Source organism: Molossus molossus, unplaced genomic scaffold, assembly GCF_014108415.1.
Source record: "Molossus molossus isolate mMolMol1 unplaced genomic scaffold, mMolMol1.p scaffold_m16_p_1, whole genome shotgun sequence".
NCBI classification, from domain to species: domain Eukaryota; kingdom Metazoa; phylum Chordata; class Mammalia; order Chiroptera; family Molossidae; genus Molossus; species Molossus molossus.
The window spans coordinates 34,821,237-34,846,980 of record NW_023425344.1 but is presented as its reverse complement, the minus strand read 5'-3'; the positions used below and the strand labels follow the sequence as shown (position 1 = coordinate 34,846,980).

The 25,744-nt window shown below is 40.4% G+C and overlaps 1 protein-coding gene across 2 annotated transcripts in view; it reads left to right on the top strand.

Moving 5' to 3' along the window:
- Window positions 1-25,744, top strand: part of CORIN (corin, serine peptidase) — a 199,200-nt gene that overhangs the window by 47,128 nt on the left and 126,328 nt on the right. For both annotated transcript variants that reach the window (XM_036263520.1, XM_036263514.1), the window contains one exon: window positions 23,789-23,996. In XM_036263520.1, the coding sequence (XP_036119413.1) occupies window positions 23,789-23,996 (208 nt within the window). The remainder of the gene's footprint in view (window positions 1-23,788; window positions 23,997-25,744) is intronic.

The window sequence follows — 25,744 nt, the reverse complement described above, 5'->3', positions numbered from 1 at the left end:
GAAGCTGTCTAAATAGTATTGATTTATTGGCACTGATAACTCTGTGCCAAAATGCTCTAAACACATACCCCACATTTGCTAAATGTAGAAAGGTTATGCACCAATCTAAAACCGTAAGGTTATTCTTTCTTCCTAGTTTTGTGTTTTCAACTTGGCATTTCTATTAGCTTGAAAGTGAACTTCTCGTAAATATGCAGCTAAGAGGATCAGAGCAGGTGCTGTTTTACGTGGATTACTGTTCAGCAGGCAGCCATCCAGTGCGGAGAGGGAGTCTAATCAGACATCTGAAATCAGGGAATTCTCCTCTCCATTTCTCCTAAGATTTTCTAATCCTATTACAAATAGAACCCTAAATATTTTTATTTTGTTTTTCAACAGTGAGTTCTACTGCCCTCAGAGTCATGTACCCACCTCTATAGATTATTTTCTGCATATTAGTATGCAGTTTGGAGTGGGAGTCTGTGCTGATATGCATATATGTGGATGGGTGAATGACTTAGACGTACCTTAGAATAGTATCCTTATCATTCCTTATTATGTTGTTGGACAGTATTTCTCCATTGGGGTTCTGAGGGGCCTCAGATGTATTCTGCAGTATCTGAGAATTCTTTGTAAGAATTTCTTAAATGTATGCTTTCATTTCAATGATAATGAAAAGTAATTAATGTAAGCCTACTTTCAATCACCAGGATCACCATCTTATAACAACTACTGATAAGGGGTTTTGGTCCCTGTATTTGAATTTCTATTTGTGGTTATGTTGCAGCTAAGCTATACTGTTTAGACTGTTTAAAAAATGACTGAAGAAGACAATTTAGATAATACAGGCTTTAACATTCCATGAAGTAGATGGTCTCTTTTAGGAGACTTCCAAGATGAGGCAGAAGGCAGGAAGCTTTTGTAAGATACAGAATACAGAACAAAGATAAGAAAAACAGAAAAAATACCTCGTTGGCTGGGGTCACGTAGTCAACCTTGTTTGGGGTAGGAAGCAACAAGGAAATAAGTATGGAGCTAAGAGTTGGCTCGGCGTTTGGGGATCAGCTGACTGAGTATCCTGCATCTCTGGTCAAGCAGAGAATTTACAGGGGCAGGAAACTTATTAAGTTTCGGTTTGCTGACCTGGCACCCTGGACAAGAGCAACTCCGTCTTGGGCCTACAGCGTATTTGGACAGACATTTGCCAGCCATCAAGAAAGGGACAAAGGCAGACTCAATAGATATTCATCTCAGTTGCAGAGCAAAGTATGTACTGGCATGTTGTACAAAGGACACCTTGTGGCAGTTCAAATAGAGACAGATGGTAACCAGCGTGCTCAGCTGGGATACATGGCAGTGCGGGCTCCTAGAAGGCAGAACTTGGGCCTCGAGGGTCAGTGTTGGGCCTCCATGTCAAGATGAATTCATTAATAAAATTTATGTAAATTTTAATAGTTTTACAATTTTGTTTTTATGTAATGTATACATACTAGTTTTACAGTGGTGTAACACCTATAGGCACAAATTGGTTTATGTCTACTTCTCTGCATACCTGCATTACTGGCTCCCTGAACACCTGTGCAAGCCTCCGCTTGCGGAGCGTTGCTTTAGGGAGCTGAGTTCTAGCTGTTGTGTCACATCCCTAGGAAAGCACTGATGCTCTACAGCAGAGCTGAACATTTTTGTGCCAAGAGCTCCTTTGGCAATCTGGTGAAGCCTACAGGTGTCTTCTCAGAATGATGTTTTGGTGCTTAAAATAAATTACACGATTACACAGGAAGGTGATTTTATTAAAGCTTTGTTATCAAAATTTTATAGATATAAATTCATGATATAGTAATGCATGATATAGAAATAATTATATCTAGCAGTAAGTCAATAATTTTATAACAGTAATGAACATAAATGATATTTTGAAATGTTTGCAATAACTTCATGTTGATATGAAAATAGCTATGATTTCTAATTTACTTTTCTATATTTGTTGCCGTCATTGATAATTTAAGTATGCTACATTTCAGTCAGAGGTCAGTGGAAATACAGATGCTATTTATCTCCCATCCAGGTGTTTCTCAGACAAAAATTCTCTGTATGGGCCCATTGGGGGTCTTTGTATTATGATTAAGAACACATATTCTAGAGGAAAAGAGTATTTTTATTTTCTTATTTTGGTACCTGGGAGAGTCTGAGGCCTGCCTAAACTGTTTTATTAATAGTTTACTGGCCTTGGCCAGATAGTTCAGTTGGTTAGAACATCGTCTTGATATACCAAGGTTATGGGTTCAATACCCAGTCAGGGCACCTACAAGAAGAGATCAAGGAATGCATGAATAAGTGGAACAACAAATTGATCTCTCTCTCTCTCTCTCTCTCTCTCTCTCTCTCTCTCTCTCTCTCCCCTTTTACAGTCAAGGAAAAAAAAAAAAGAGAATTTGCTGCTCCAAAATACACTGTAATGATGACCCTGGATGCCATTTCTTATGTGCTTTGCTGGACACCAGCATTAGACCCCAGTGATCAGGTCTAGCTGGTTACACTTTACTGTATATTAAATCATACTCTTCAGGTTTAAAGAACAGTGATAAGATTCAGACTTGGGTTTCTGGCTAACATCAACATCTAAGCAGGAACAAGTGAAGCATTTGAATCACTGTTGTATGCTTGTCGGTTAGCATGGTAGCATTCTAGTAAAGAACTCACGTTTCTTGGGAAGGAGAAAGGACATAGGCAATTCAAATGTAGGAGTGGATTCCTTCTTGCTCTTTTTTCCTGCTCATTCTCCTTTCCTTCCTCCTCATTCCATCTTCAGGTGAGCCTGTCCCTAGGATGTATTGGGTTCCTCCCAGAGAGAGCAAAAATTCAGTCATTTGTACAACTAGGCTTTTGAATGCGGTAACGGAGCAGTGACTGTCATTCTCCTTTGACTACAGTCCAATTCTGCCCTCCACAAAAATTCTGGGAAGGACGTCCTGACCCTCTTTCTGAAATGAATCCTGTGATATTCCACAGGTGATACGTGTCCCCCAAGGTAATGTGCTTATATCACAGTAATACAGCAAATGAGAGTCAGAGTTAAATAATCATGTCAAAAAAGGCCCGTGGCTCAACATTTTTCTCTCCAGATTCATTATCATAGTTTTCTCTTCAGGAAGAATGGCCTAAATACCTTTGCTCCATACAGAGAAAAACAGTAGCATGTGGACAGCAGCATTGCCAAAAACAGTCCCAATCAAATTCAAGGACAAAAACAATGTTTAAAAGCCAAATTCTCAGAAAAAAATATAAACAGTCTGTAATTTGCTCTCTGGTTCTGAAAGAAAATAGGCACTATATATAGTCTTTTGCCCGAATATCTCAATTTGCTGACTGTCTTAGGGGTTTGGTCTTTGTACAATTTTGGGTTAAGAGCAAAAAAACCCATCAGTGGGAATCTGTTTGCTGTTACCTGAGCCTTTGGAGAATATGCCTTTTGCCTTACTTGTAGATGAAATAACTATGGTAATAAGTTTTCCAAGCCAGAAACTTTGCATCAATTCACATTTGATGTAAACCATTCCTTGTCTTCTAGTGTTGACATATTTTATTACTCTATTTTGCTGCTTTGCATCATTAAGCTAATATTTGCATGTGGCATTTGCCTTGATGACTTGTCATACTTATTTATAATTATATTATTTGGTATAAACCCATTATGATACCTATATACCCTTCTAAGCTCTATGAGATTCAGTTTCTAAGAGCTTAGGTTAATATTCTGGGGAGCACCATTCACTCATTATCAGCTGTTTACTGGGTGCCAAGCTCTGGGGTTTGGCTAGATTATAAGGATGGGTCAGATAGAAATCATGTTCCCAAGCAGCCAAGTAACTACTGGGAGATATGAACTTACATTTGAGAAATTCTGTAAGGGAGGATCAGGGATGAAAGAAAACATGATCCATCATAAAGTTTTATTTACAATTATAAAAGTAAATTTTAATTTAAAGGGTGTACTGGAGTTCCCATTTTTAATCATTATGCTGTTTCAGTCTCAGATTTAAAAACTTACCTATAATATAATTGTCTTAGATAATTATAGATAACTCAGATAAATTGAACAGAGCCTTTAGTTTTCAATTTTATGGCAAGGTCAACCGTGCTTTTATAAGTATTAATGAGAATTTAATCACCTCAGGAAGTAGGAGGTCTAGAATTCTACAATTCCCTCTTTGGAATTACTTTCCAATTCTTCCATTGTTTATTAGGTGATCAAGCTCAGAGAGGTTTGTTTCTGCTTGGATTATACATTTATAAATGTGCGTGGGACAAAGGCCTCAGCATGTGAGTTTCTGGAGACTGATTTATGATGACCTGATGGCTGTTAAGCCACAGTGACTATTACCATATTATGTGTCCTTTAAAGTCAGCAAAATATTTTTAAAATAAATCATATGAGAAGGTTGTCATGGGAAAAAATGAAGACCTTCAATACAAACTCTTGCTTGTTCTAGAGTTTGGGGACTGGCCAAGTGGCCACGTTGCAGGCAATCATGAGGGGCAGTGAAGCAGGTATGCATGGGGTGGGGACACTGGAGCACTGTCAGTGTCCAAGTAGGGACCCATCAACCCTTCCTTTCCTATTTCTCCCTTTCGGAATGGCACTCTTTATTCTGTGCCTGTCCCACTATTTTTTATTTTTGTTTTTTGCTTAATCCTCACCTGAGGATATTTTTTTTTCATTGATATTTAGAGGGAGTAGGGAGAGAGAGACAGACATTGATGTGAGAGAGACACATCATTGATTGGTTGCCTCCCTCATGTGCCCTGACTGGGGCTGGGGATCGAACCTGCAACCCTTGACTGGGAATTGAACCCATGACCCTTTGGTGTGTGGGCCAGTGCTCTAACCACTGAGCACATCAGCCAGGGCCCACGGTTGTATTTTGGAATTACATAACATATCTAGTTTTACAGGTTCACAGCTGGAGAGGAATTTTGCTTCTGGATGAATTGTACTTTGAGTCTCACCTATGTCTGAGTGGTGATATTTAGATGAGACTTTGGACTTCAGACTTTAGAGTATACTGGGATGAGCATCTTTTGAGGCTGTTGGAATAGAATAAATGTATTTTGCAGGTGGATTTGAGGGGACATGGATTTTGGGGGTCCAGGGTGGAATGCTACAGACTGAATATTTTCAGTTCACTCAGCATTTCTAGAATCTTGAGATTATTTTTTCCTTTCTGGAGCGTTTTCTTTCTAGCTGTTTACAGAAAAGAAGTTTGTTTTATTTCATGAAATATTACTAGATGTTTGTAATGAGTTGATTTTTCAGTTATTTAGTTCAAAATATTTCAGAATCTTTTCTTTAAGAAATTATTGCCCAGCTGGTGTGGCTCAGTGTTTGAGTGTTGACCCATGCACTGAGAGGTCGCTGGTTCGATTCCTGGTCAGAGCACATGCCTGGATTGTGGGCTTGATCCCCGTACAGGGCATGCAGGAGGCAGCCAATCAATGTTTCTTTATCATTGATGTTTCTATCTTTCTCTCCCTCTCCCTTCCTCTCTCTTTAAAAATCAATAAAAACATTTAAAAAATTATTTTACACATACATTTTTAATCACACACAAAAGTAGAGAAACAGTACAATGAATGTGCCCTCTCTTGGCTTATCAACATTTTATCAATTTTCTCAGAATCTTTGTTAAAGCATTTGTCCAGCGCTTCCTGCAGTCAAGTTTATACTTGTTCTTATAACTGAGTTGGGCTACTCTCTGTACTTTTACACAGAGGAATTTTGATATTAACAAGTTTTTAATTAAAATATTGTACTTTACGGTTTAAAGAAATCACCGGGAGACAGCAAAGGCTTTATAGAGCAACATGTTAAATCCAAATTAGTTATTTAATTACCATTAAAATTCATATTCCAAAATTTTCCAGTTATAGGCAAAGCTGCAATGTCATGTCCCTAGAGACACAATTGATTTGACATTTCACTCTTGGGTTTTGTTTTGTTTTTTTAATTTTTTCTTTCTTCATTGGTTTTAGAGAGAGAGGACGGGAGAGGGAGAGAGAGATACAAATATCAGTGAGGGAGAACATCGATTGGCCGCCTCCTGCATGCCCCCCACTGGGGGTCAGGCCCACAACCTGGGCATGTGCCCTGAGCAGGAAGAGAACTGGCGACCTCTTGGTGCATGGGGTCAGTGCTCAGCCACTGAGCCACACCAGCCGGCCACTCCTGGGTTTTTGTGTCGGGTATTTCACGCCTTCCGCTGCACCCCTCAGATCTTACCTCTCTGGTTAGCACTGTGTCTGCCCCATTTGAACTTGGGCAGTCTTGCTAATTTTGACTTCAGTTCTTTGTTATTCCCACTCTACAGGGTGGGGCAAAAGGAGGTTTAGAGTTGATTGTATGGGAAATAAAACAATAATGAATAATAATACAAGAATAAACTCTGTGTTTCATGTGCAGCTGTAACCCTCCCCCCCCCCCCATGTATTCATTTCCATGTTCAAGCTTCACGTGCTTCTCTTTATTATCACGGATTCCTCTGTTCCAGCTACTTCCCTTCCAGTCTAACGCGAACATGGCAGCAATGGGGAAGTTGCAGGATTTACATTGTTCAAGGCCGGGTTTCACAGAGTCCTTTTTTTTTTGTCATCTGACACATGAATTGATATTATCTACTATAGTTGGTAACATGTAGGAGAAAAGTATTCCAAAATTTCCTGTTAATATCTTCTTGGTAAAGAAGGAACACTCTTCATAATGCCCAACAATTGTCCGCAGTTACAATTTGATAAAACTCCTTTAATCTATCCATAGTAGTATTTTCTTGAGAATCTCCCTGTGTATCAAAGTGGACGCAAAGCGGCTGACTCATGCTGGATGGCCTTACTATGTGCACTATAATTTAGAAGCAGGTATAAGGCAGGCAGCATTTTAGCACAAAAGCTGGGGCACTGGCATTAGACTGTGCGTTCTGTCTTGGCTAAACTTGGGGGAGAAGCGTCGCCTTGTTGAAGTTATTACTAATGTAAATAAATATAGATGTGATGAATAGCATACTATAAATGAAATAATATAAAAATAATTTTGAACAAGGGGTGCACATTTTCATTTTACCCTGCATGCCCCAAATTATGTAGCTCGTTCTGCGTCTGGGCTTTACTGTGTTAGACCAACTTTAGTATCCAATCTGCCCTTGAACTAAGCACAGTGCCGGCCAATGTCATGAGATGATTGTCACTGGCCAGGAAGGTCCCATTCCTGGGGCTGGGGTAGGGACTGGCCTCACAAATTTCATGGCTGCTATTCTGGTAGGGATGAGGGGAGTTTATGCGGAGGATACAACCTCTTCCACTAACTCCTCCACTTTCTTGTGGAGCTGTTGCTTGTGCTTTACTTTTACTTTCCCATCTTGCATTGCCAGCAAGAAGATGGAAGGTATATTTACTAAAAAGAGGTAGTATGGCGTATGCATTCCAAAACTAATGCTAAAATTTTATTTTAATTATCTCCTTTGGAGTATAAAGAACATACCTTCCCTTACTTTCTTATACTCTGCAAAATCTTACTTTGCAGATTCAGTGTAAAAAGGTAAATATCAGCTTAGCTTGAGGCTGATTTGTTACAGATTTTAAGTTTAGAGACTTCTGAATTGGAGGAAGTCATCTGAATGAATACTTTGAGAATACATTAAGAACCACTAAACCTACCTGTTATAAACCAGCTTTAGTGTATAGGTCTGCCCTGTCCTTCATTCCTCCAACACTTAATCCTTGACTGTTACAAACCCTAAAAGGTGATTCCCACTAAAACTATGCCAGGATGGAAAGTCCACTGAAATTTTGTTGCCTAGGTTACAACTAACCGTGAGTGAGGTAGTGATTTTAGAGTAAACCCTGCCCTCGATGAACACGATGTGTAATTAAGTAATTCTTACACTCTTATCATTACAGAATTTATTTTTACCATAGCTGGCATATAAAAATAATTTTCATATGTATAAAAGTGCATTTTTTTAATGAATTTTTATTTATTTTTTTGTTACAGACATTTTACCTTTTTACCCCATTGGCACCCCCCCCCCCCCTCCACCCTGTCCCCGGCTTAGTTGTCCATGTCCATTGGTCATGCATACATGCATATAAGTTCTGTGGTTTATCTCTTCCCACCCCCCACCACCCATCCCCTCTTCTGAGGGATGTCAGTCTGTGCCCTACTTCCATGTGTCTGGGTCTACTGTATTCCTCAGACTGTTATGTTCATTATATTCCGTATATAAGTGAGATCATGTGGTATTTGTATTTTTCTGCTTGGCTTGTTTCACTTAGGATAATACTTTCCAGGTCCCTCCATGTCGTCTCAAAGGATAAGAGATCTTTCTTTCTTACCGCTGCATAGTACTCCATTGTGTATATGTACCACGGCTTTTTTATCCATTCGTCTACTGGTGGACACTTGGGCTGTTCCCAGATCTTAGCTATTGTAAATAGTGCTGCTATGAACATGGGGGTACATATATTCTTCCTGATTGGTGTTTCAGGCTTCTTAGGGTATATTCCCAGCAGTGGGATCACTGGGTCAAATGGAAGTTCAATTTTTAATTTTTTGAGGTAGCACCATATTGTTTTCCATAGAGGCTGCACCAGTCTGCATTCCCACCAGCAGTGTATTAGAGTCCCCTTTTCTCCACACCCTCGCCAACACTTGTTGTTTGATGATTTGTTGATGGCGGCCATTCTGACAGGTGTGAGGTGATACCTCATTGTTGTTTTAATTTGCATCTCTCTGATGATTAGTGATGTGGAGCATTTCTTCATATGTCTCTTGGCCATTTGTATGTCCTGTTTGGAGAGGTGTCTATTCAGCTCCTTTGCCCATTTTTAAATTGGGTTCTTTGTCTTCCTTTTGTGGAGTTGTATGAGCACTCTCTATATATTGGAAATTAACCCCTTATCTGATACATCATTGGCAATGATGTTCTCCCATACAGTGGGTTGCCTTTCCATTTTGATGATTGTTTCTTTTGCTGTGCAGAAGCTTTTTAGTTTGATGTAGTCCCATGTGTTCATTTTCTCCTTTATTTCTGTTGCCTTAGGTGATGTATCAGTGGAAATTCTGCTGTTTATGATGTCCGAAATTTTGTTGCCTACATTTTCTTCTAGAATTTTTATGGATTCACGGATCACATTTAAGTCTTTTATCCATTTTGAGTTTATTTTTGTGTATGGTGTAAGTTGAAGGTCTAGTTTCATTTTTTTGCATGTAGCTGTCCAATTTTCCCAACACCATTTATTAAAGAGGCTGTCTTTACTCCACTGTATGCTCTTGCCACCTTTGTCAAATATTAATTGAGCGTATTGCCTTGGGTCCATTTCTGGGTTTTCAGTTCTGTTCCACTGGTCTATATGCCTGTTCTTGTGCCAGTACCAGGCTGTTTTGGTTACAGTCGCTTTGTAGTATAACCTGATATCTGGTATTGTGATCCCTCCAACTTTGTTCTTCTTTTTCAAGATTGCTGTGGCTATTCGGGGTCTTTTTTGGTTCCATATGAACTTTTGAAGTATTTGTTCTAGTTCTATGAAATATGTCGTTGGTATTTTGATGGGGATTGCATTGAATCTATAGATTGCTTTGGGTAGTATGGACATTTTAATGATGTTAATTCTTCCAATCCATGAACAGGGTATGTGCTTCCACTTTTTTATATCTTCCTCTATTTCTTTTTTCAATGACCTGTAGTTTTCTGCAAATAGGTCCTTTACTTCTTTGGTTAAGTTTATTCCTAGGTATCGTAATTTTTTTGGCGCGATGCTAAATGGGATTGTTTTTTCAGTTTCTCTTTCTGTGAGTTCATCATTGGTGTACAAGAATGCCGTCGATTTCGTGACGTTAATTTTGTATCCTGCTACTTTGCCAAATTCATTTATTAAGTCTAGTAGATTTTTGATGGAGTCTTTAGGATTTTCTATGTATAATATCATGTCATCTGCAAATAATGACAGTTTCACTTCCTCCTTTCCAATTTGGATCCCTTTTATTTTTTCTTCCTGTCTGATTGCTGTGGCTAAGACTTCCAGTACAATGTTAAATAAGAGTGGCGAAAGTGGACATCCCTGTCTTGTTCCTGTTCTTAATGGAAATAATTTTAGTTGCTGTCCATTGAGTATGATGTTGGCTGTAGGTCTTTCATATATGGCCTTTATTATGTCGAGATATGATCCCTCTATTCCTACATTGCTGAGCGTTTTTTTCAGAAATGGATGCTGGATTTTGTCGAATGCTTTTTCAGCATCTATTGATATGATCATGTGGTTTTTATTCTTCATTTTGTTGATGTGGTGTATCATGTTTATTGATTTGCGAATATTGTACCAGCCTTGCATCCCTGGAATGAATCCCATTTGGTCATGGTGAATAATTTTTTTGATGTATTTCTGGATCCGATTTGCTAATATTTTGTTCAGGATTTTGGCGTCTATGTTCATCAGGGATATTGGCCTGTAGTTTTCTTTCTTCGTAGTGTCTTTTTCTGGTTTTGGAATTAGAATTATGCTGGCCTCATAGAACGTGTTTGGAAGTCTTCCTTCTTCTTGAATTTTTTGAAATAGTTTGAGGAGAATGGGTGTTAGTTCTTTTTTGAATGTTCGGTAAAACTCCCCCGTGAAATCATCTGGGCCTGGGCTTTTGTTTGCTGGGAGAGTCTTGATTACCTCTTCAATTTCCTTAGTTGTTATTGGTCTGTTCAAGTTTTCTATCTCTTCCGGGAATAGTTTTGGGAGACTGTGCGTTTCTAGAAATGTGTCCATTTCGCTTAGATTGTCGAATTGGTTGCCATATAGTTGTTCATAGTAGTTGTTAACGATCTTTTGTATTTCCATGGTGTTGGTTGTTACTTCTCCTCTTTCATTTCTGATTTTGTGTATTTGGGTTCTCTCTCTTTGTTTCTTGGTGAGTCTAGCTAAGGGTCCATCAATCTTGTTTATCTTTTCGAAAAACCAGCTCTTTGTTTCATTGATCCTTTGAATTGTTTTTTTGGTCTCTATGTCATTTATTTCTGCTCTGATCTTTACTATTTCTTTCCTTCTACTTGCTCTGGGGTTTTCTTTTTGTTTGCTTTCTAATTCTTTAAGTTGTGAGGTTAGACAGTCAATTAGAAATTTTTCTTGTTTTTTGAGGTAGGCCTGTAGTGCTATGAACTTTCCTCTCAGAACTGCTTTCGCTGCATCCCATAGATTTTGTGTTGTTGTGTGTTCATTTTCATTGGTTTCCAGGAAGTTTTTAATTTCTTCCTTGATCTCCTCAGTGACCCACTCATTGTTTAATAACATGCTATTTAGCCTCCATGTGTTGAAATGTCTTTGCATGTTCTTGTTGCAATTGATTTCTAGTTTCATGCCATTGTGATCTGAGAAGATGCTTGATATGATTTCAATCTTCTTGAACTTGTAGAGATTTAGTTTGTGTCCTATCCTGTGGTCTATCTTTGAGAATGTCCCATGTGTACTTGAGAAGAATGTGTATTCTGTAGTTTTGGGGTGTAATTCTCTGTAGATATCTATTAAATCCATTTGGTCTAGTGCTTCATTTAGAGTCTCTGTTTCCTTGCTAATTTTTTGCCTAGAGGATCTATCCAGTGCTGTCAACGGGGTGTTGAAGTCCCCTGCTATGATTGTATTGTTGTCGATTTCTCCTTGGAAGTCCTCCAGAAGATTTTTAATATATTTTGGTGCTCCTATATTGGGTACATATATGTTTATCAAGGTTATATCTTCCTGTTGGATAGATCCTTTCAATATTATGTAGTGGCCGTCTTTGTCTCTAGTTATGGTCTTCATTTTGAAATCTATTTTATCAGATATGAGAATTGCTACCCCAGCTTTTTTTTGCTTTCCATTTGCTTGGAAAATTTTTTTCCATCCCTTCACTTTCAACCTATGTGAGTCTTTTGTTGAGAGGTGGGTCTCTTGTAAACAACATATAGATGAGTCATGCTTTCTTATCCAATCAGCTACTCTGTGTCTTTTTATGGGAGCATTCAATCCATTTACGTTTAAGGTGATTATTGATATGTACTTATTTATTGCCATTTTTGTTTAGTGTGGTTCTATTTTTCTTCCCATTTCTACTGCTAATTACAGCAGTCCTTTTAACATTTCTTGCAGTGCTGGTTTGGTGCTAATGTATTCCCTTAGCCTTTTTTTTTGTCTGGGAAGCTCTTTATTTGATCTTCTATTTTGAATGATAGCCTTGCTGGGTAGAGTAGTCTTGGATTCAGATTCTTGTTTTTCATGACTTTGATTACTTCATGCCATTCTCTTCTGGCCTGTAGTGTTTCTTGTGAGAAGTCAGCTGAGAGCCTTATGGGGTTCCCTTTGTAGGTAACCTGTTGCTTATCTCTTGCTGCTTTTAGGATTCTCTCTTTGTCTTTAATTTGTGGCATTTTAATTACTATGTGTCTTGGTGTGGGCCTGTTTGGGTTCTTCTTACTTGGGACTCTCTGTGCTTCTTGAACTTGAATGCCTTCTTCCTTCACCAAATTAGGGAAGTTTTCTCTCACTATTTTTTTGAATATATTCTCTATCCCTTGCTCATTTTCTTCTTCTTCGGGGACTCCTATGATGCGAATATTATTACGTTTCCAGTTGTCCCATAGTTCTCTTAAGCTGTCTTCCTGTTTTTTAATAGTTTTTTCCTTTTGTTTTTCTGGTTGGTTGATATTTTCTACCCTGTCTTCTAATTCACTGATCCGGTCCTCAGCTTCCCCTACTCTGCTTTTTAAACCTTCCAATGTGTTTTTCATTTCGGATATGTCATTTTTTATCTCTTCTTGTTGGTTTTTAATTTCCAATTGGCTTATTTTCAGTGTCTCTATGTCCTTACTCATGCTGTTCAGCTTCCTCAAGATCATGGCTCTGAATTCTAGCTCTGTTAACATGCCTAATTGCTCCACATTGATCTCATCTTCAGTGGAGGTGTCTTGCTCTTTCATTTGGCTTCTGTTTCTGTGTTTCACCATTTTGGCTATCACTGTGGGCTTTGGAGCCTGTCAAGTTCTCCCTGTGGGTGTTGGTGTTCTGTTGTTTGTGGCTCCCTCTCCTGTGTTTAGATGAGCGAGGGAGGACCCACGTTGAACACCACTGTCAAGTCTTACTTTCCTGGTTAAAGTTGCCAGCCCAGGAAAGGTACTGTTATCCTCTAGCTTTTTGCCTGGAGGCTAGCAGTCTAGGTTAATTGACGAGTTTTGGGTTGTCAGTTGATTGTAAAACTCCCTCTGGTGCTCAGCCAAGGGGATTTCCCGAGGGTGGGGCAGATGCTGGTTGTTAGTGAGCCTCAATTAGCACTTCAATGGCCCACAGGGTGGGGTTGGATCTCCGAGGGAGGGGCTGCTGCCTCTCCTCAGAGCCCTGGGAAGGAGCAATGTGGCCACCGTCCTGAGTGGCTGCACTCAGCCAAAGCTCTGAGCGCCCTCCAAACCCCGAGTGTCCCGTCACAGCTCCAGTCCAGTCTGCCCTCCCTCTGCCGGAGCCCAAGGTGAGTGGCTGTGGCTGTTTCAGCCTCTGTCCCGGCTGCGCTGTGGGGCCGCCCGGGAGTGTGACCTGAGGGCGCTGCTCCCAGCTGAGGCCGCTGCCGAGCTGCCGACCGTGCGCTGCCAGCCCCGTCTCGCGCCTTCGCCAGCCTACCTGGATGGAGTCAGTGTCCCTCGTTGAATGGTCCTTGCAAGCTGCTTTTCTGTTGGTTTTTCCCGTCGATTTGTCTGTGTTATAGTTGTAATTCCAGTTTGGTTCTGGGAGACGGTCTGTGTAGCTCCGTTCACTCCGCCGCCATTTTTCGGTTCCTAAAAATACATTTTGACTAAATCATCAAATGTAGTCTAATTTCAAATTCTTATTTTTAAATTCCATAGTATCAAGCCCAGTGACTGTATTGAATAGAGATTTAATAAATATTTTCTCAATAAACAACTAATGTTTTAAACACTTTTTTTTTTTTAAGTGCAACACTCAGCAATGTTTTATTTTGCAGGTAAGCATAACTGTTAAAGACTTTGAATTTTGATCCTCTATGTATTAGTAATCACTCCCTCTGCAAAAAATTCTGCGTGGAATTCAGAGGATAGAGGCAGAGTTAAAAGTTAATGTCTCTGCCCCCATTTTCCTACCTACATACATGGATACAAATATGTCTCATGTCTATTTCACAGATTGTCTGAGTCACAAATGAGATCATCACAGGAAAACTGTTATAGCTTATTGTAAGTGCCAACCTTAGACATTGTGTAAACATCATTTAATCCTCACAATACCCTATAACACAGATATTATTATCCCCATTTTGCAAACAGGAAACTGATAAACAGAGAAATTCGGTGATTTGCCAGAGGCTCCATAAAGATAGAATGATAAAGACAGAACTGGAATCAGATGGTGGAACCACCATATTATGTATGGGAAAGATGTTTTACAAACTTGAAAATGCCATACAAATTTGAAATATTGTTGTTATTTAATCATTCATAATTCTAAGATAGATCATTATATGGGGACAAGATGTATAGTTCTTTAAAAATTAATAAAAAATGACTGATAAAGATGTCTGTCGATTGACATATTACATCTTACGTAGTTCTATACAATGTGAATAATTGATTTACGACAAAATATTGACCCCTCACTGTGTTACAACATTGCCACACTACGTATTTATTGAATGAATGAATTACATCAGGTTATGAGGCTTTAGCTACCATTCAGTCATTTTAGAGTCAAGTAGTGTGTACGTGTGTATGCGAATGAAAGGAGAGAATGACATGTACAGACATATGTGTAGGATGTGAAAGCTTGAAGGTTGGCCAAGGACTTGACCCAGAGACTCCAGGTTGCATTACAAATGCCGTGTGGAATATATGTACTTATATAGGAAAAATTAACCTTACACATCATGTTTCTTTTGGCAAAAATAGCTAGCTCTTACTCAGCTCTGGTAATTCACATGGCATTGCACGAGGTGCTTACATTTTTTTTGTTTTTTAATCCTCACCCAAGGACATTTTCCCATTTTTTGTTCAGACAGAGTGCGGGGGGGGGGGGGGGGGAAGAGAGAGCGAGAGAGAGAAACATCGATGCGAAAGGGACACATCGAGTGGCTGCCACCCGCATGACCCCAACCAGGGCTGGGGACAAACTGCAAGTGAGGTACATGCCCTTAGCAGAAACCAAACCCTGGTCTCTCTGGACCGCAGGCCGACGCTCTAACCACTGAACCAAGCCGGCCAGGGCGGTGCTTACATTTTTACTTATTTTTTGTGCAAATTAGTAAGACATTGACTTACTCATGTCTTGTCTATGTAAAGACTTATTACAATTGTCACAATTGACTAATTAAAAAAATGTGTCTTTTGTCTCCTTGATTTTTCTTATGAGAAATAAAGTAGTTACTATGCTTTAATTCAGAGATGTTTACATTGTTAAGGAGCCAGAAGGTTCACAAAGAAAGCTCTGTCTTTAGCCTTGTGTTCCTTCTTATCTCTCTGAAAGCCTCTTACAGATCTTCTTAAGAACACGATATCTTTTCAGATTGGTTTTTCCCAGAAATCATTCTGGCAGAATGTTATTTTTCATGTGCGTTATCTAGAATAACGAGTGAACTTCATTGTTCCACTCTGTTGATGTGGTTTGACCTGGGCTGACTTTGTAGAACAGCCAGGAATGGACGCTGAGCCTTCCCAATCCAAATTGTCCCTCAGTGAGGATGGGTAATCTGTTTCTAACAGCAGAGTCACTGTTGTCTTTGAGAAGGTTTGGTTTTTAACAATCTTGGAAAAGCCACTCTATTGATGGAATTTAAAAAGGTTCATTAAAATATTTTACAACAATTAAAGTAAATTTACAGTTTTTACAACGGTATAGTATCTTTCATAGAATGATATAGTGGAAAAAAAATAGGCTATGGGATCAGAAAGACCTGGTTTAATTTCAACTCTACCATTAAATGTGTGTAACTTTGAAGCCTTTCTTACCTTCACTGAATCTGTGTCATCATCTGTAAAATGGGAATGAAAACAGCATTTCCACAGGATTATGGGTTAAATGAAGCCCTGTATATAAATACCTAGCAGACACCCCACCTAGCAGGCACTCAAAGATCTTTATTTCGTTATCTTTAAATTGGTTAATTTTATTATAAAATAGTAAGTGGAAATGAAATTTAAAATATCTTTTATACCCTGGCTGGTTTGGCTCAGCGGTTAGAGCGTCGGCCTGCGGTCCAGAGAGACCAGAGTTTGGTTCCCGCTAAGGGCACATACCTCGGTTGCAGTTTGTCCTCGGCCCTGGTTGGTCGTGCAGGTGGCAGTCACTCGATGTGTCCCTTTCACATCGATGTTTCTCTCTCTCTCTCTCTCCCACTCTATCTGAACAAAAAAATGGAAAAATGTCCTCGGGTGAGGATTAAAAAAAAATATATATATATATCTTTTATATTAAGAAAAAACTCAAATAGATAGTAATGATTTATTTAAGCTTTTATGGCAGAGTAAATTTCTCTCACCCTGTCCTGCCTCTGAATTGTATATTTTTCTTGCTGAAGGCACCAATGCTGTTGAAACGTCAGTTGAACATCAGCAGTATGAAGGTTTTATCTTAAGTTCTTTACCTCCATTGACGGATTTGATTCTCACGACCCTATCAACATTATTATTACTTCGACCTTACAGCGTAGGAGGTTATAAAGGTTAAGTCGTTTCCCCAGGGTCACACAGCCTGTGGGCGCCAGAGTTTGGCCCCGGGCTCAGTGCAGCTCCCGGCTTCTCCCGCTCCCACTTCCACGGTGAATGTGCCTGTCCCTCTGGCGTGGGCTGCAGGCGTGTCCCACTGGCGTGGGCTGCAGGTGTGTCCCGCTGGCGTGGGCTGCAGGCGTGTCCCACTGGCGTGTCCTGCAGGCGTGTCCCGCTGGCGTGGGCTGCAGGCGTGTCCCGCTGGCGTGGGCTGCAGGCGTGTCCCGCTGGCGTGTCCTGCAGGCGTGTCCCGCTGGCGTGGGCTGCAGGCGTGTCCCGCTGGCGTGGGCTGCAGGCGTGTCCCGCTGGCGTGGGCTGCAGGCGTGTCCCGCTGGCGTGTCCTGCAGGCGTGTCCCGCTGGCGTGGGCTGCAGGCGTGTCCCGCTGGCGTGTCCTGCAGGCGTGTCCCGCTGGCGTGGGCTGCAGGCGTGTCCCGCTGGCGTGTCCTGCAGGCGTGTCCCGCTGGCGTGGGCTGCAGGCGTGTCCCGCTGGCGTGGGCTGCAGGCGTGTCCCGCTGGCGTGGGCTGCAGGCGGGTCTTCCCCTCCTCAGAGCTCTGCAGCTTTGTAGTGCGCCGCGCTTTCTATCCAACTCCTTGGGCCTTTATACTTTACAAGCACCTGCTCGTATAAAAAATTTTGGGGTGAGGAGCTAAAATTTCAAATAGCGATATTCTATTATATTAAAATTATTTACTTCTTATAGGCTGTTATAAAAATCACCTGAATAACATTTTTTTTTTTTTTTTTTTACAAAGTATTCCCCCAATATTTCCAGTGTCCTGGGTGAAAAAATGAAGGGATTGAGAAATACAGATTGATAGTTACAGAACCATCACTGGGATGTCAAGGGCAGCGCAGGAGACATAGTCAACACTATTGAAGAATGTGTACCTTTTAGGTGAAAGACAGGGCAGCTCCTCTTGTCTAGAGGGGCGTCCAAGGTAGGAACAGGACGGGATGACGCCCTGAGCCATGAGAAATCCTAGGGAGCAGGTTCCTAAAAACAATAGCCATAGCATTCATCATCCACATCAGTGCCCTTAGGTCTCAGACACACTGGCTTTTTCATATCTACTTCCTTCTTATTTAATAAATAAACCTTTCAGTGTGAAGCCTTTGTTTCATTTCATCTCCGCATTCATTCAGTGGACAATGAATGAATTGGGTGTCTACTATTTGGATTCCCAGTGGTGTCTAGTGAAAGACAAAATCTCTGCTCTGATGCAGAAGAATATTGGGAATAAGCAAACAAATAAACATGATTCTATCAGGTAGTCTTAATGCTACAATGAAATGAAAAGAGGATGATGCTATAAAGAGACACAGGAGCACTTCAGATGGGATGCTATGGGAACTTTAGCTTTCCCCCAAGAAGGCTGGTTCTCTGAATCAGGCCTCTGCTGCGTCTGCCTACCCCTAAGGGCTATGAGCTACCACAATTGACCTAGTTGCTTCGCTTTGATGCTCTTATTTGATGGCTGTGAATGAATCCTCAGTAAATAGGAAATAATGACAACAAATATTATAACGGGAATAATGAAGACAGGATGCAACAAGCAAAATGCTTGAGCATGAATATGGATTATTAAAAAATCAAGAGTGGATCAAATGTCCTCTTAACATCTGAATTTTATAAAATTCATGCCTCTTAAATGTTTAGTTCTCATCTATTTCTAAGAGGAGGAATCCACCTTCAAAACTAATAGTCCTTCATTCAACCCAATAATAGATTTACGGTGATGTTAGTTTTTCTGTAGGGAGGCATACCTACCTTTGGGGTTCTTGCTGAGCATTGGATTATGCCTATGTGTAACAATGCCAGACACTCTTTGTTTGTTTGTTTGTTTCCTGTCCTCCCCGACTGGACTATAAGCTCCATAAGGGCAGGGACTCTGTTTTGCGTGGTATCATTTGCTCTTCTCCTAGAGCAGCGCTGGATACAGAGCAGGAGCTCGATAAGTATTTTTTGAATGAACTCATGGGGCCCTACCCACAGTTGTATAAACCCAGGTGAGAAGATGCCTTTGACTATAACGTTTGGTTATGGGGAGGCTTTTGGAGGAAAGAGACTTGGGTTTTGGAGGGGATGACTTGAATTCCGGCTTCAGCGCTGACTAGCTGTGTGACTCCTACAGAAAACTACTTAACCTGGTTTCCTGGCTGTGAAACAGTCAGTGCCTTGCAGGGAGGGCGAATGCGCTCCTGCGTGCGGAAGGGCTGAGAACAGGACTGGAGCATCAGTGTCCGGAGAAAATGAAGGACAAAAACTTGCAGATAAAAGTGATGCAGCCCTAGCCGGTTTGGCTCAGCGGTTGGAGCATCGGCCTGCGGTACAGAGAGACCCGGGTTCGGTTCCCGCTAAGGGCACGTACTTCGGTTGCAGTTTGTCCCCGGCCCTGGTTGGTCGTGTGGGTGGCAGCCACTCGATGTGTCCCTTCACATCGATGTTTCTCTCTCTCTCTCTTCCTCTCTCTCCCTCCCGCTCTATCTGAACAAAAAATGGAAAAATGTCCTCGGGTGAGGATAAAAAAAAAAAAAAAAAAAAAAAAAGGATGCATAGGAGAAGGCTCCAGATAGTACCTGTAACCAGAAAAAAGTGAGGCTTTAAAAGAAAGAAGAGGGAATGAAAGAGATCGCCTGGGAAGCAGCAACAAATCTGATGACAGACTGGATGAGAGGAATGAAAACGAAAAACCAGTGAAGGCCAGCCCTGCCGTGAGTTTCTCCCCAAACCACGGCAAAGGGCTGTACAGGCATCGTCCTCTCCAACCCCATGGAGTTCTCAGGATCTGGGAGTAAGAAAAACAAATGGAGCAGCCTTCACAAAGGAGTCCTGTGAAGCAATTCAGTTAAATGAGTCAATTTAGGTAAATTAGGGCCGATCAACCGTGCTCTGATAAAACACTGCTTCCCAGTGCGGTGGAATCCTCACCAGGAGCCCTTCAATTAGTGTGAAATTGCCAATAGGAAGTCGGCAAGGTGACCAAGGTTTCTTGTTAGTTATCAGAACAAAACAGTTGCAAAGTACTTTAGAAAGTTGATATTTTATTATTTTTAATTTGAGCTCTTTCCTGTCAAAGAACACTATTATGTGATATAATTGTGATTTAGATAATCTTGCTTTTATTTAAAAAGAAGTTTGTATTTGATTTCAAGGATTTTTACAAAGAACCCACTATTGAAATGAATTCTGTGTAAGTCAAAATCAAATACAAATACTTAGTAGATGGCACGGATTGGAAATGGGACGGTTTGTAGTTAAGGGACCCGAAGGGATGAGTGTGCTGTAAAACTCACTACCAAAACTCACTCACCAAAGTGGTTTGCTAAATAAAATCACCATTTTATCAGCTGCTCAGGACCTTGGATTGAGTGTATATTACTTAGAAAAGTTAACCACTTACTCTTAAGATAATTTTGCATTCAAAAAATAGATATAAATTAAAATTTCTAAGTCCGCATTACCTAATCTTAGAAGTAGAAAAACAGAATTTATTGTAATTTCCAAATGAACATAAGGACAACTCTACCACAAACCCACCTTTCCTCCTAATTCTAGTATTTAGAAATATTAGCAGTGTGATATGAGTAGAGAAAGCTCCAAATTGGTCTAGAAACTATTGAGTCAGATTAAGGAAACAAAACAAAAAAATCGATCTCACCTCCTCAACTCCAAACAGCACTTTTCTTCATATTTTAATTTTTTCTCATACTGGGACGTGTCTTGTAATCAATGCATACTCTGAAAATTAGTTATTTATTTGTAATTGAATCATGTCTTACTAGCATTGGTGTTTTATTTTATTATTTTTTCCAATCCTCACCTGAGAACATGTTTATAGATTTTAGAGAGAGAAGAAGAGAGAGAGAAAAAGGGGGAGAGAGAGAGAGAAATAGTGATTGGTTGCCTCTTGCATGCACCCCAACCAGGGATCGAACCTGCAACCCAGGTATATGCCACCTTTTTTTGGTGTATGGGACAATGCTCCAACCAATTGAACTACCTGGTAGGGGGCCAAGAATACTTTGCATTGAGAAGCTATTTTGTTCTTCAGATCTATTTCTAAATTTTTCTTTTCATTTTACAACTTGAAGTAACTGTAATTTAAGAGACAAGGCCAAATTGAGTAATGATGTCTATATAGCACTATGATGAATTATGTTCATTGTATCTTTTTACACATTCTTACATAGCATTCCTGACTTTTAATTTCTATTGGATTCACTGGTAAATTCTCAGAGTAGAAAAATTGACTTTTCCCTCTTTTCTCTACCCAAGAAAACCAAATTAGATGGAGTAACAACAATAAATGAGTCTATTTCCAAAAGTACCCTTGCCCTTCCCCACAGAGAAATGACTCTGAATGGTACACAGCATGTAGCTGGCATATGAAAACTGATTGCCCCTGGTGGGAGTGTACATAAATATAATACTAGAATTACATGTTTCAAAGACAATGGGACATTCTAGGAAAAAAAATATTTGACACAAGCGGTAAGACTTTGTAGTTAAAGGGTAGTTAATACTAGTAGAGAAAAATGAACTACAAAGTCTCATCGTTTGTGTCATTCACCCCACATTAAATTCTTGTTCTTTTGAATTCCTTCAACATTGGCCATGCTATCCACAGCTGCGGTATAGTGTTTGTCATAGGAGATGGAGGACCTGTGTCCTACTGCTAATCACTTTTTGTCTGCCCACCTGTCTCTTAATCCATCCATCCATCCATCCATCCATCCATCCATCCATCCATCCATCACTTGTGAAAAGCTGAACTTATGTTTATGTGTATCTGTTTATGCTCTGTCTGCTTATTTTAATTTGGATTTTTCTTAGTCTCTTTCCTGTCTTTCTTATTTTGTATTTTGAGTTTGGTAAGGTCCAAAAAAGCGTTGTGTCCTTATTTTTTTTGGCACGTCTATTCTAGGGTCTAGCAGACAGAGAAGCTCTGCATGTCATTGGTTGCTTTTCAGAGTGGAAATCATATTTTGATCATGCCCCACTGAGCTCAGTGTATTTTAGGTGATCAGTAGATAATAGATAACAATGAGGAACTGTTTCTTTTCATGAAGTGTAAGACTCTTTGTGCTAATGGCTACGATCTTGTCATTTGGGGGAAGGACTTCCTGTAGGGCTTGGATGGTTTTCAGAGAGGTTTGTAAGAAATGTCAGACTAGGCAGTGTACTTAGAAGTAGACTAGAGAAGAAGATGAGAGGGTCTTTGAGGTGATCTATCTGAATGAATGAAGCAGAAAGAGAGGTTGGGAATCCTGTGATAAGCTGTATTTATTCTTTATTCAGATCAAAGGGTTAGTCTGGCCATTTTATCAGAGATGCAGCCTTTTTTTTTTTTTTTTTTAACATTATCTTTATTAAAGTAAAATAGCCTTAGGTTTAGAAAGATTTTACTCTTCATTTCTCTGACTAGGAATTATATGGTGATGGGAAGAAATGTTTTCTTTCTTGCTGAACTTCTTTCTCTTCTTGCTCCACCCCCAGCATAATTAAAACTAATATTTCCCCTTCATTTTCAAAGCCTGAAGATTCTTTTAAATAGTAGCTCACTTAAACAATAACTGAAATTTCTATTTTTTTTTTATTTTTTTTATCCTCACCCAAAGACATTTTTCCATTTTTGTTGTTGTTGTTGTTGTTGTTGTTCAGATAGAGTGGGAGGGAGAGAGAGGAAGAGAGAGAGAGAAACATCGACATAAAGAGACACATCGAGTGGCTGCCACCCACACAACCCAACCAGGGCCGGGAACAAACTGCAACCGAGGTACGTGCCCTTAGCGGGAACTGGGAACCGAACCTGGGTCTCATGGGACCACAGGCTGATACTTAACCGCTGAGCCAAACCGGCCAGGGCCCATTCTTTTTTTAAATAAAAGTAATAAATCCTTATATAAATCAAGAGAATACAGAATCGACAAAAGAAAAATATGTATAACTGTGTCCTAAAATGCCATCATTTGGGTCCATACTAATATTTTGATTTATATCAGACCAACCACGCAAATGTATGGATTGAAGGAGGAGAGGGTGTGGAGGTGGTAGTGCCCGGGAGAAAAGCCAGCTCTGAGAAAATGAAGCCAGGGGCTCTGGGCTGACCCTGCACTGCTGATATAATTAGGATCAGAAAGCCTTGTACAATCATGTGTTTTTAAAAACAAGATCATGTTATAAAAATTGTTTTGTGACTTGCTATTTCTATGTATCATATTATAAACACCATTCTATATGATTAAATAGTACTTTAAGTCATCTTTCACATATCTAAGAAATCTGTTTGTTCCATATATTTTATATGTTCTTTTAAATCAATTTTTTAGAGAGGAAGAGAGAGAGATAGAAACATCAATGTGAGAAACATTGATCAGCTGCCTCCTGCACTCGCCCCACTGGGGATCGAACCTGCAACCCAGGAATGTGCCCTGACCAGAAATCAAACTGGGACCTCTCAGTCCATGGGACCACACTCATTCCACTGCCACACTGGTCGGGCTGTTCCATAATATTTTAAACCAATCCCCTTTGTTGAATGCTGTAGGTGATTATAGCTTTGAAAAATTGGAAACTGTAATGATGAAGATTCCTGTAGATAAATCTATGTTCACAATCACAATTATTTCCTTAGTATAAATTTTTTAGAAATGATATTACAGTATCAAATGATATGCACATTTAAAAGATTTTTTTTGTACCTATCACCCTGCTCCGCTGTGATCCAAAACAGTGATTGGCAACTTATATGCTCACCACCAGCTGGGTGTGCATGTATCTTTTCCAGACATTTGCCCTGGACACAGATACTCTTCCTCTGTGAATACAGTAGCTTGATTTCATTATCGCACACGTGCATGCCTGTGCCTCCCACACATGGTCTTGTGTATGTGTATACGTATCTGATTGTATGTCATAGTCATTCTTACTTGCAGAATATATTTTATCTTAGGAACATGTTAGCCTTTCATATCAAGCCAGTTTATAGACATGTAATTCTGATGTGTCTGCTCCTGAATATGACTGTCTTGACTTCCCAGGTGCCTGCATAGACATCGCCCACAGCCAGTGTCGGATGCTGCCCTACCGCACCACGCTGACACCTCTCTCCTCAATCGTCAAAAACATGGAAATGGAGAAGTTCCTCAAATTCTTCATGTACCTCCATCGCCTCAGTTGCTATCAACATATCATGCTTTTTGGCTGTAGCCTTGCCTTCCCTGAGTGCATCACTGATGGTGATGACAGGTATTTTGGAACCAAAATCATTCAGTGATAAGAGTGAGTTGTAGCGGAAGTGTCTGAGAGGAGCAAGATTATCCCAAGCTACCACATTTGTTGTTGTTGTTAAAGGAGAAAAAACAAAAACAAAAACAAACAAGCCAGACCAGTCATAGCCAGTTGTAATTCTTTTAAACTAGAAATGTTTTGAAACCCTGAAATAAGTTTATGTATGAGAAAAAGTTATTCAGTATGTTAGATTGATGCTATCAGCTGTGATACTCAATAGCTATTTCAGTGAGCATCTGGCGGAAGACAGCACGCTCAGAGGGGTGATAGAAAGTTTATTGAGGGGACTATTTATGGAGGTGTTGTTAGGCTTAAGAGAACAAATAAGTGATGGGAGGCACCAGGGTCCCACAATAAGAGGATGCAGTTCCACCACCCAAGACTTGAAGGGGGAAGAGGGTGGGCAGCACCTGAAGACTTCTAGCAATGGGTGGGGAGGTCTCCTGATAGGTCAACTGCTGTGACCCCAGCCAGAGGACCATGGCCACTGCCCGCCCTTCAGTGCTGCAGGGAGAGAGAAGAAATACATACCCTGACCTCACTCTCCTGCCTTTCCATCTTCCAGGGCCTCCCACCAACTGAACTCCTCACCAACGCCCATTGGGCAAGGAAGGGCATACAGTTGATGGGAGTTCAATAGATATGACCCAAAAATCTCACCTAAATATCATCAGCTCAGAAGTCCCATATCTCATGTCTAAATCAGGTATGGGTGAGATGCTAGGTGATTCATGGTCAACACTGAAGCTCAGAGCAGGGTAAGGAGGGTGGAGGGTCAATGGGCAGGGACAGAGACTGCCCTGCACATTATCGAATAGGATTAGAAATCATTTTCAGTAAGAGTAAGTCAGTGAAGAGTATGTCACGGAATATTTGAAATACTAAGTATCCATTTTAAAAGCATGTGTTAAAATAATAATCACAATTATCATCTGAATTTAAATGTTAGAAAGTTTTCAGACTAGTAATGTTAGAATGAATTGCATTTTCAAGTGCACATAGATTGCATGTTATTTGTACTCATTTAATTAGTATATGAAATATGCTTGCAATAGGCAAAGGCATTTATTATTTGAACTGGAAAAAGTCTGCATTGCCATAGAGTAGGTGGAAGAGAGACAGTCGATTCTGAACTGTAGCAGTACGTAAAGAACTATTAGCAGACGCAGCATTTAGGAAAGTTTTACTGGAAAGAACCATCTGCAGAGGGTGCCTTCATGGTAGAAAGAGAGAGATAGTTTGTTAGGTCTTTCCCAGGAGTGCAATCATGGGTGGTAGTAAGGGGGCCCCTATGTTCCTAGAACGGTGGCAGTATGACAGGGTGGTTATGTCAGTCTCCTGGGGCTGCCGGAACAAATGACTGCAAGCTGGGTGGCTTCCACAACAGAACCTTATTGTCTCACATTTCTAGGGGCTGGAAGTTCCAAATCTGGCAGAGCCATGTCTCCTCTGGGGAGTCGGGGGTGGGGGTGGGTGGGGGTGGGGGTGGGGGACGCATTTACTTCCTTTGCCAGCTTCTGGTGGTTTCAGGCCTTCCTTGGCTGGCGGCCACATCTCTCCAGCCTCTGTCTCCACCTCACATGGCCTCGTCTACGTCTACGTCTTCTCTTCTGTCTCCTAGGAGGGCACTTGTCGTCGATGTAGGGCCCATCCTGACAACCTAAGATGACCTCATCCTCTCCAGGTCCTTATCTTAATTATTTCTG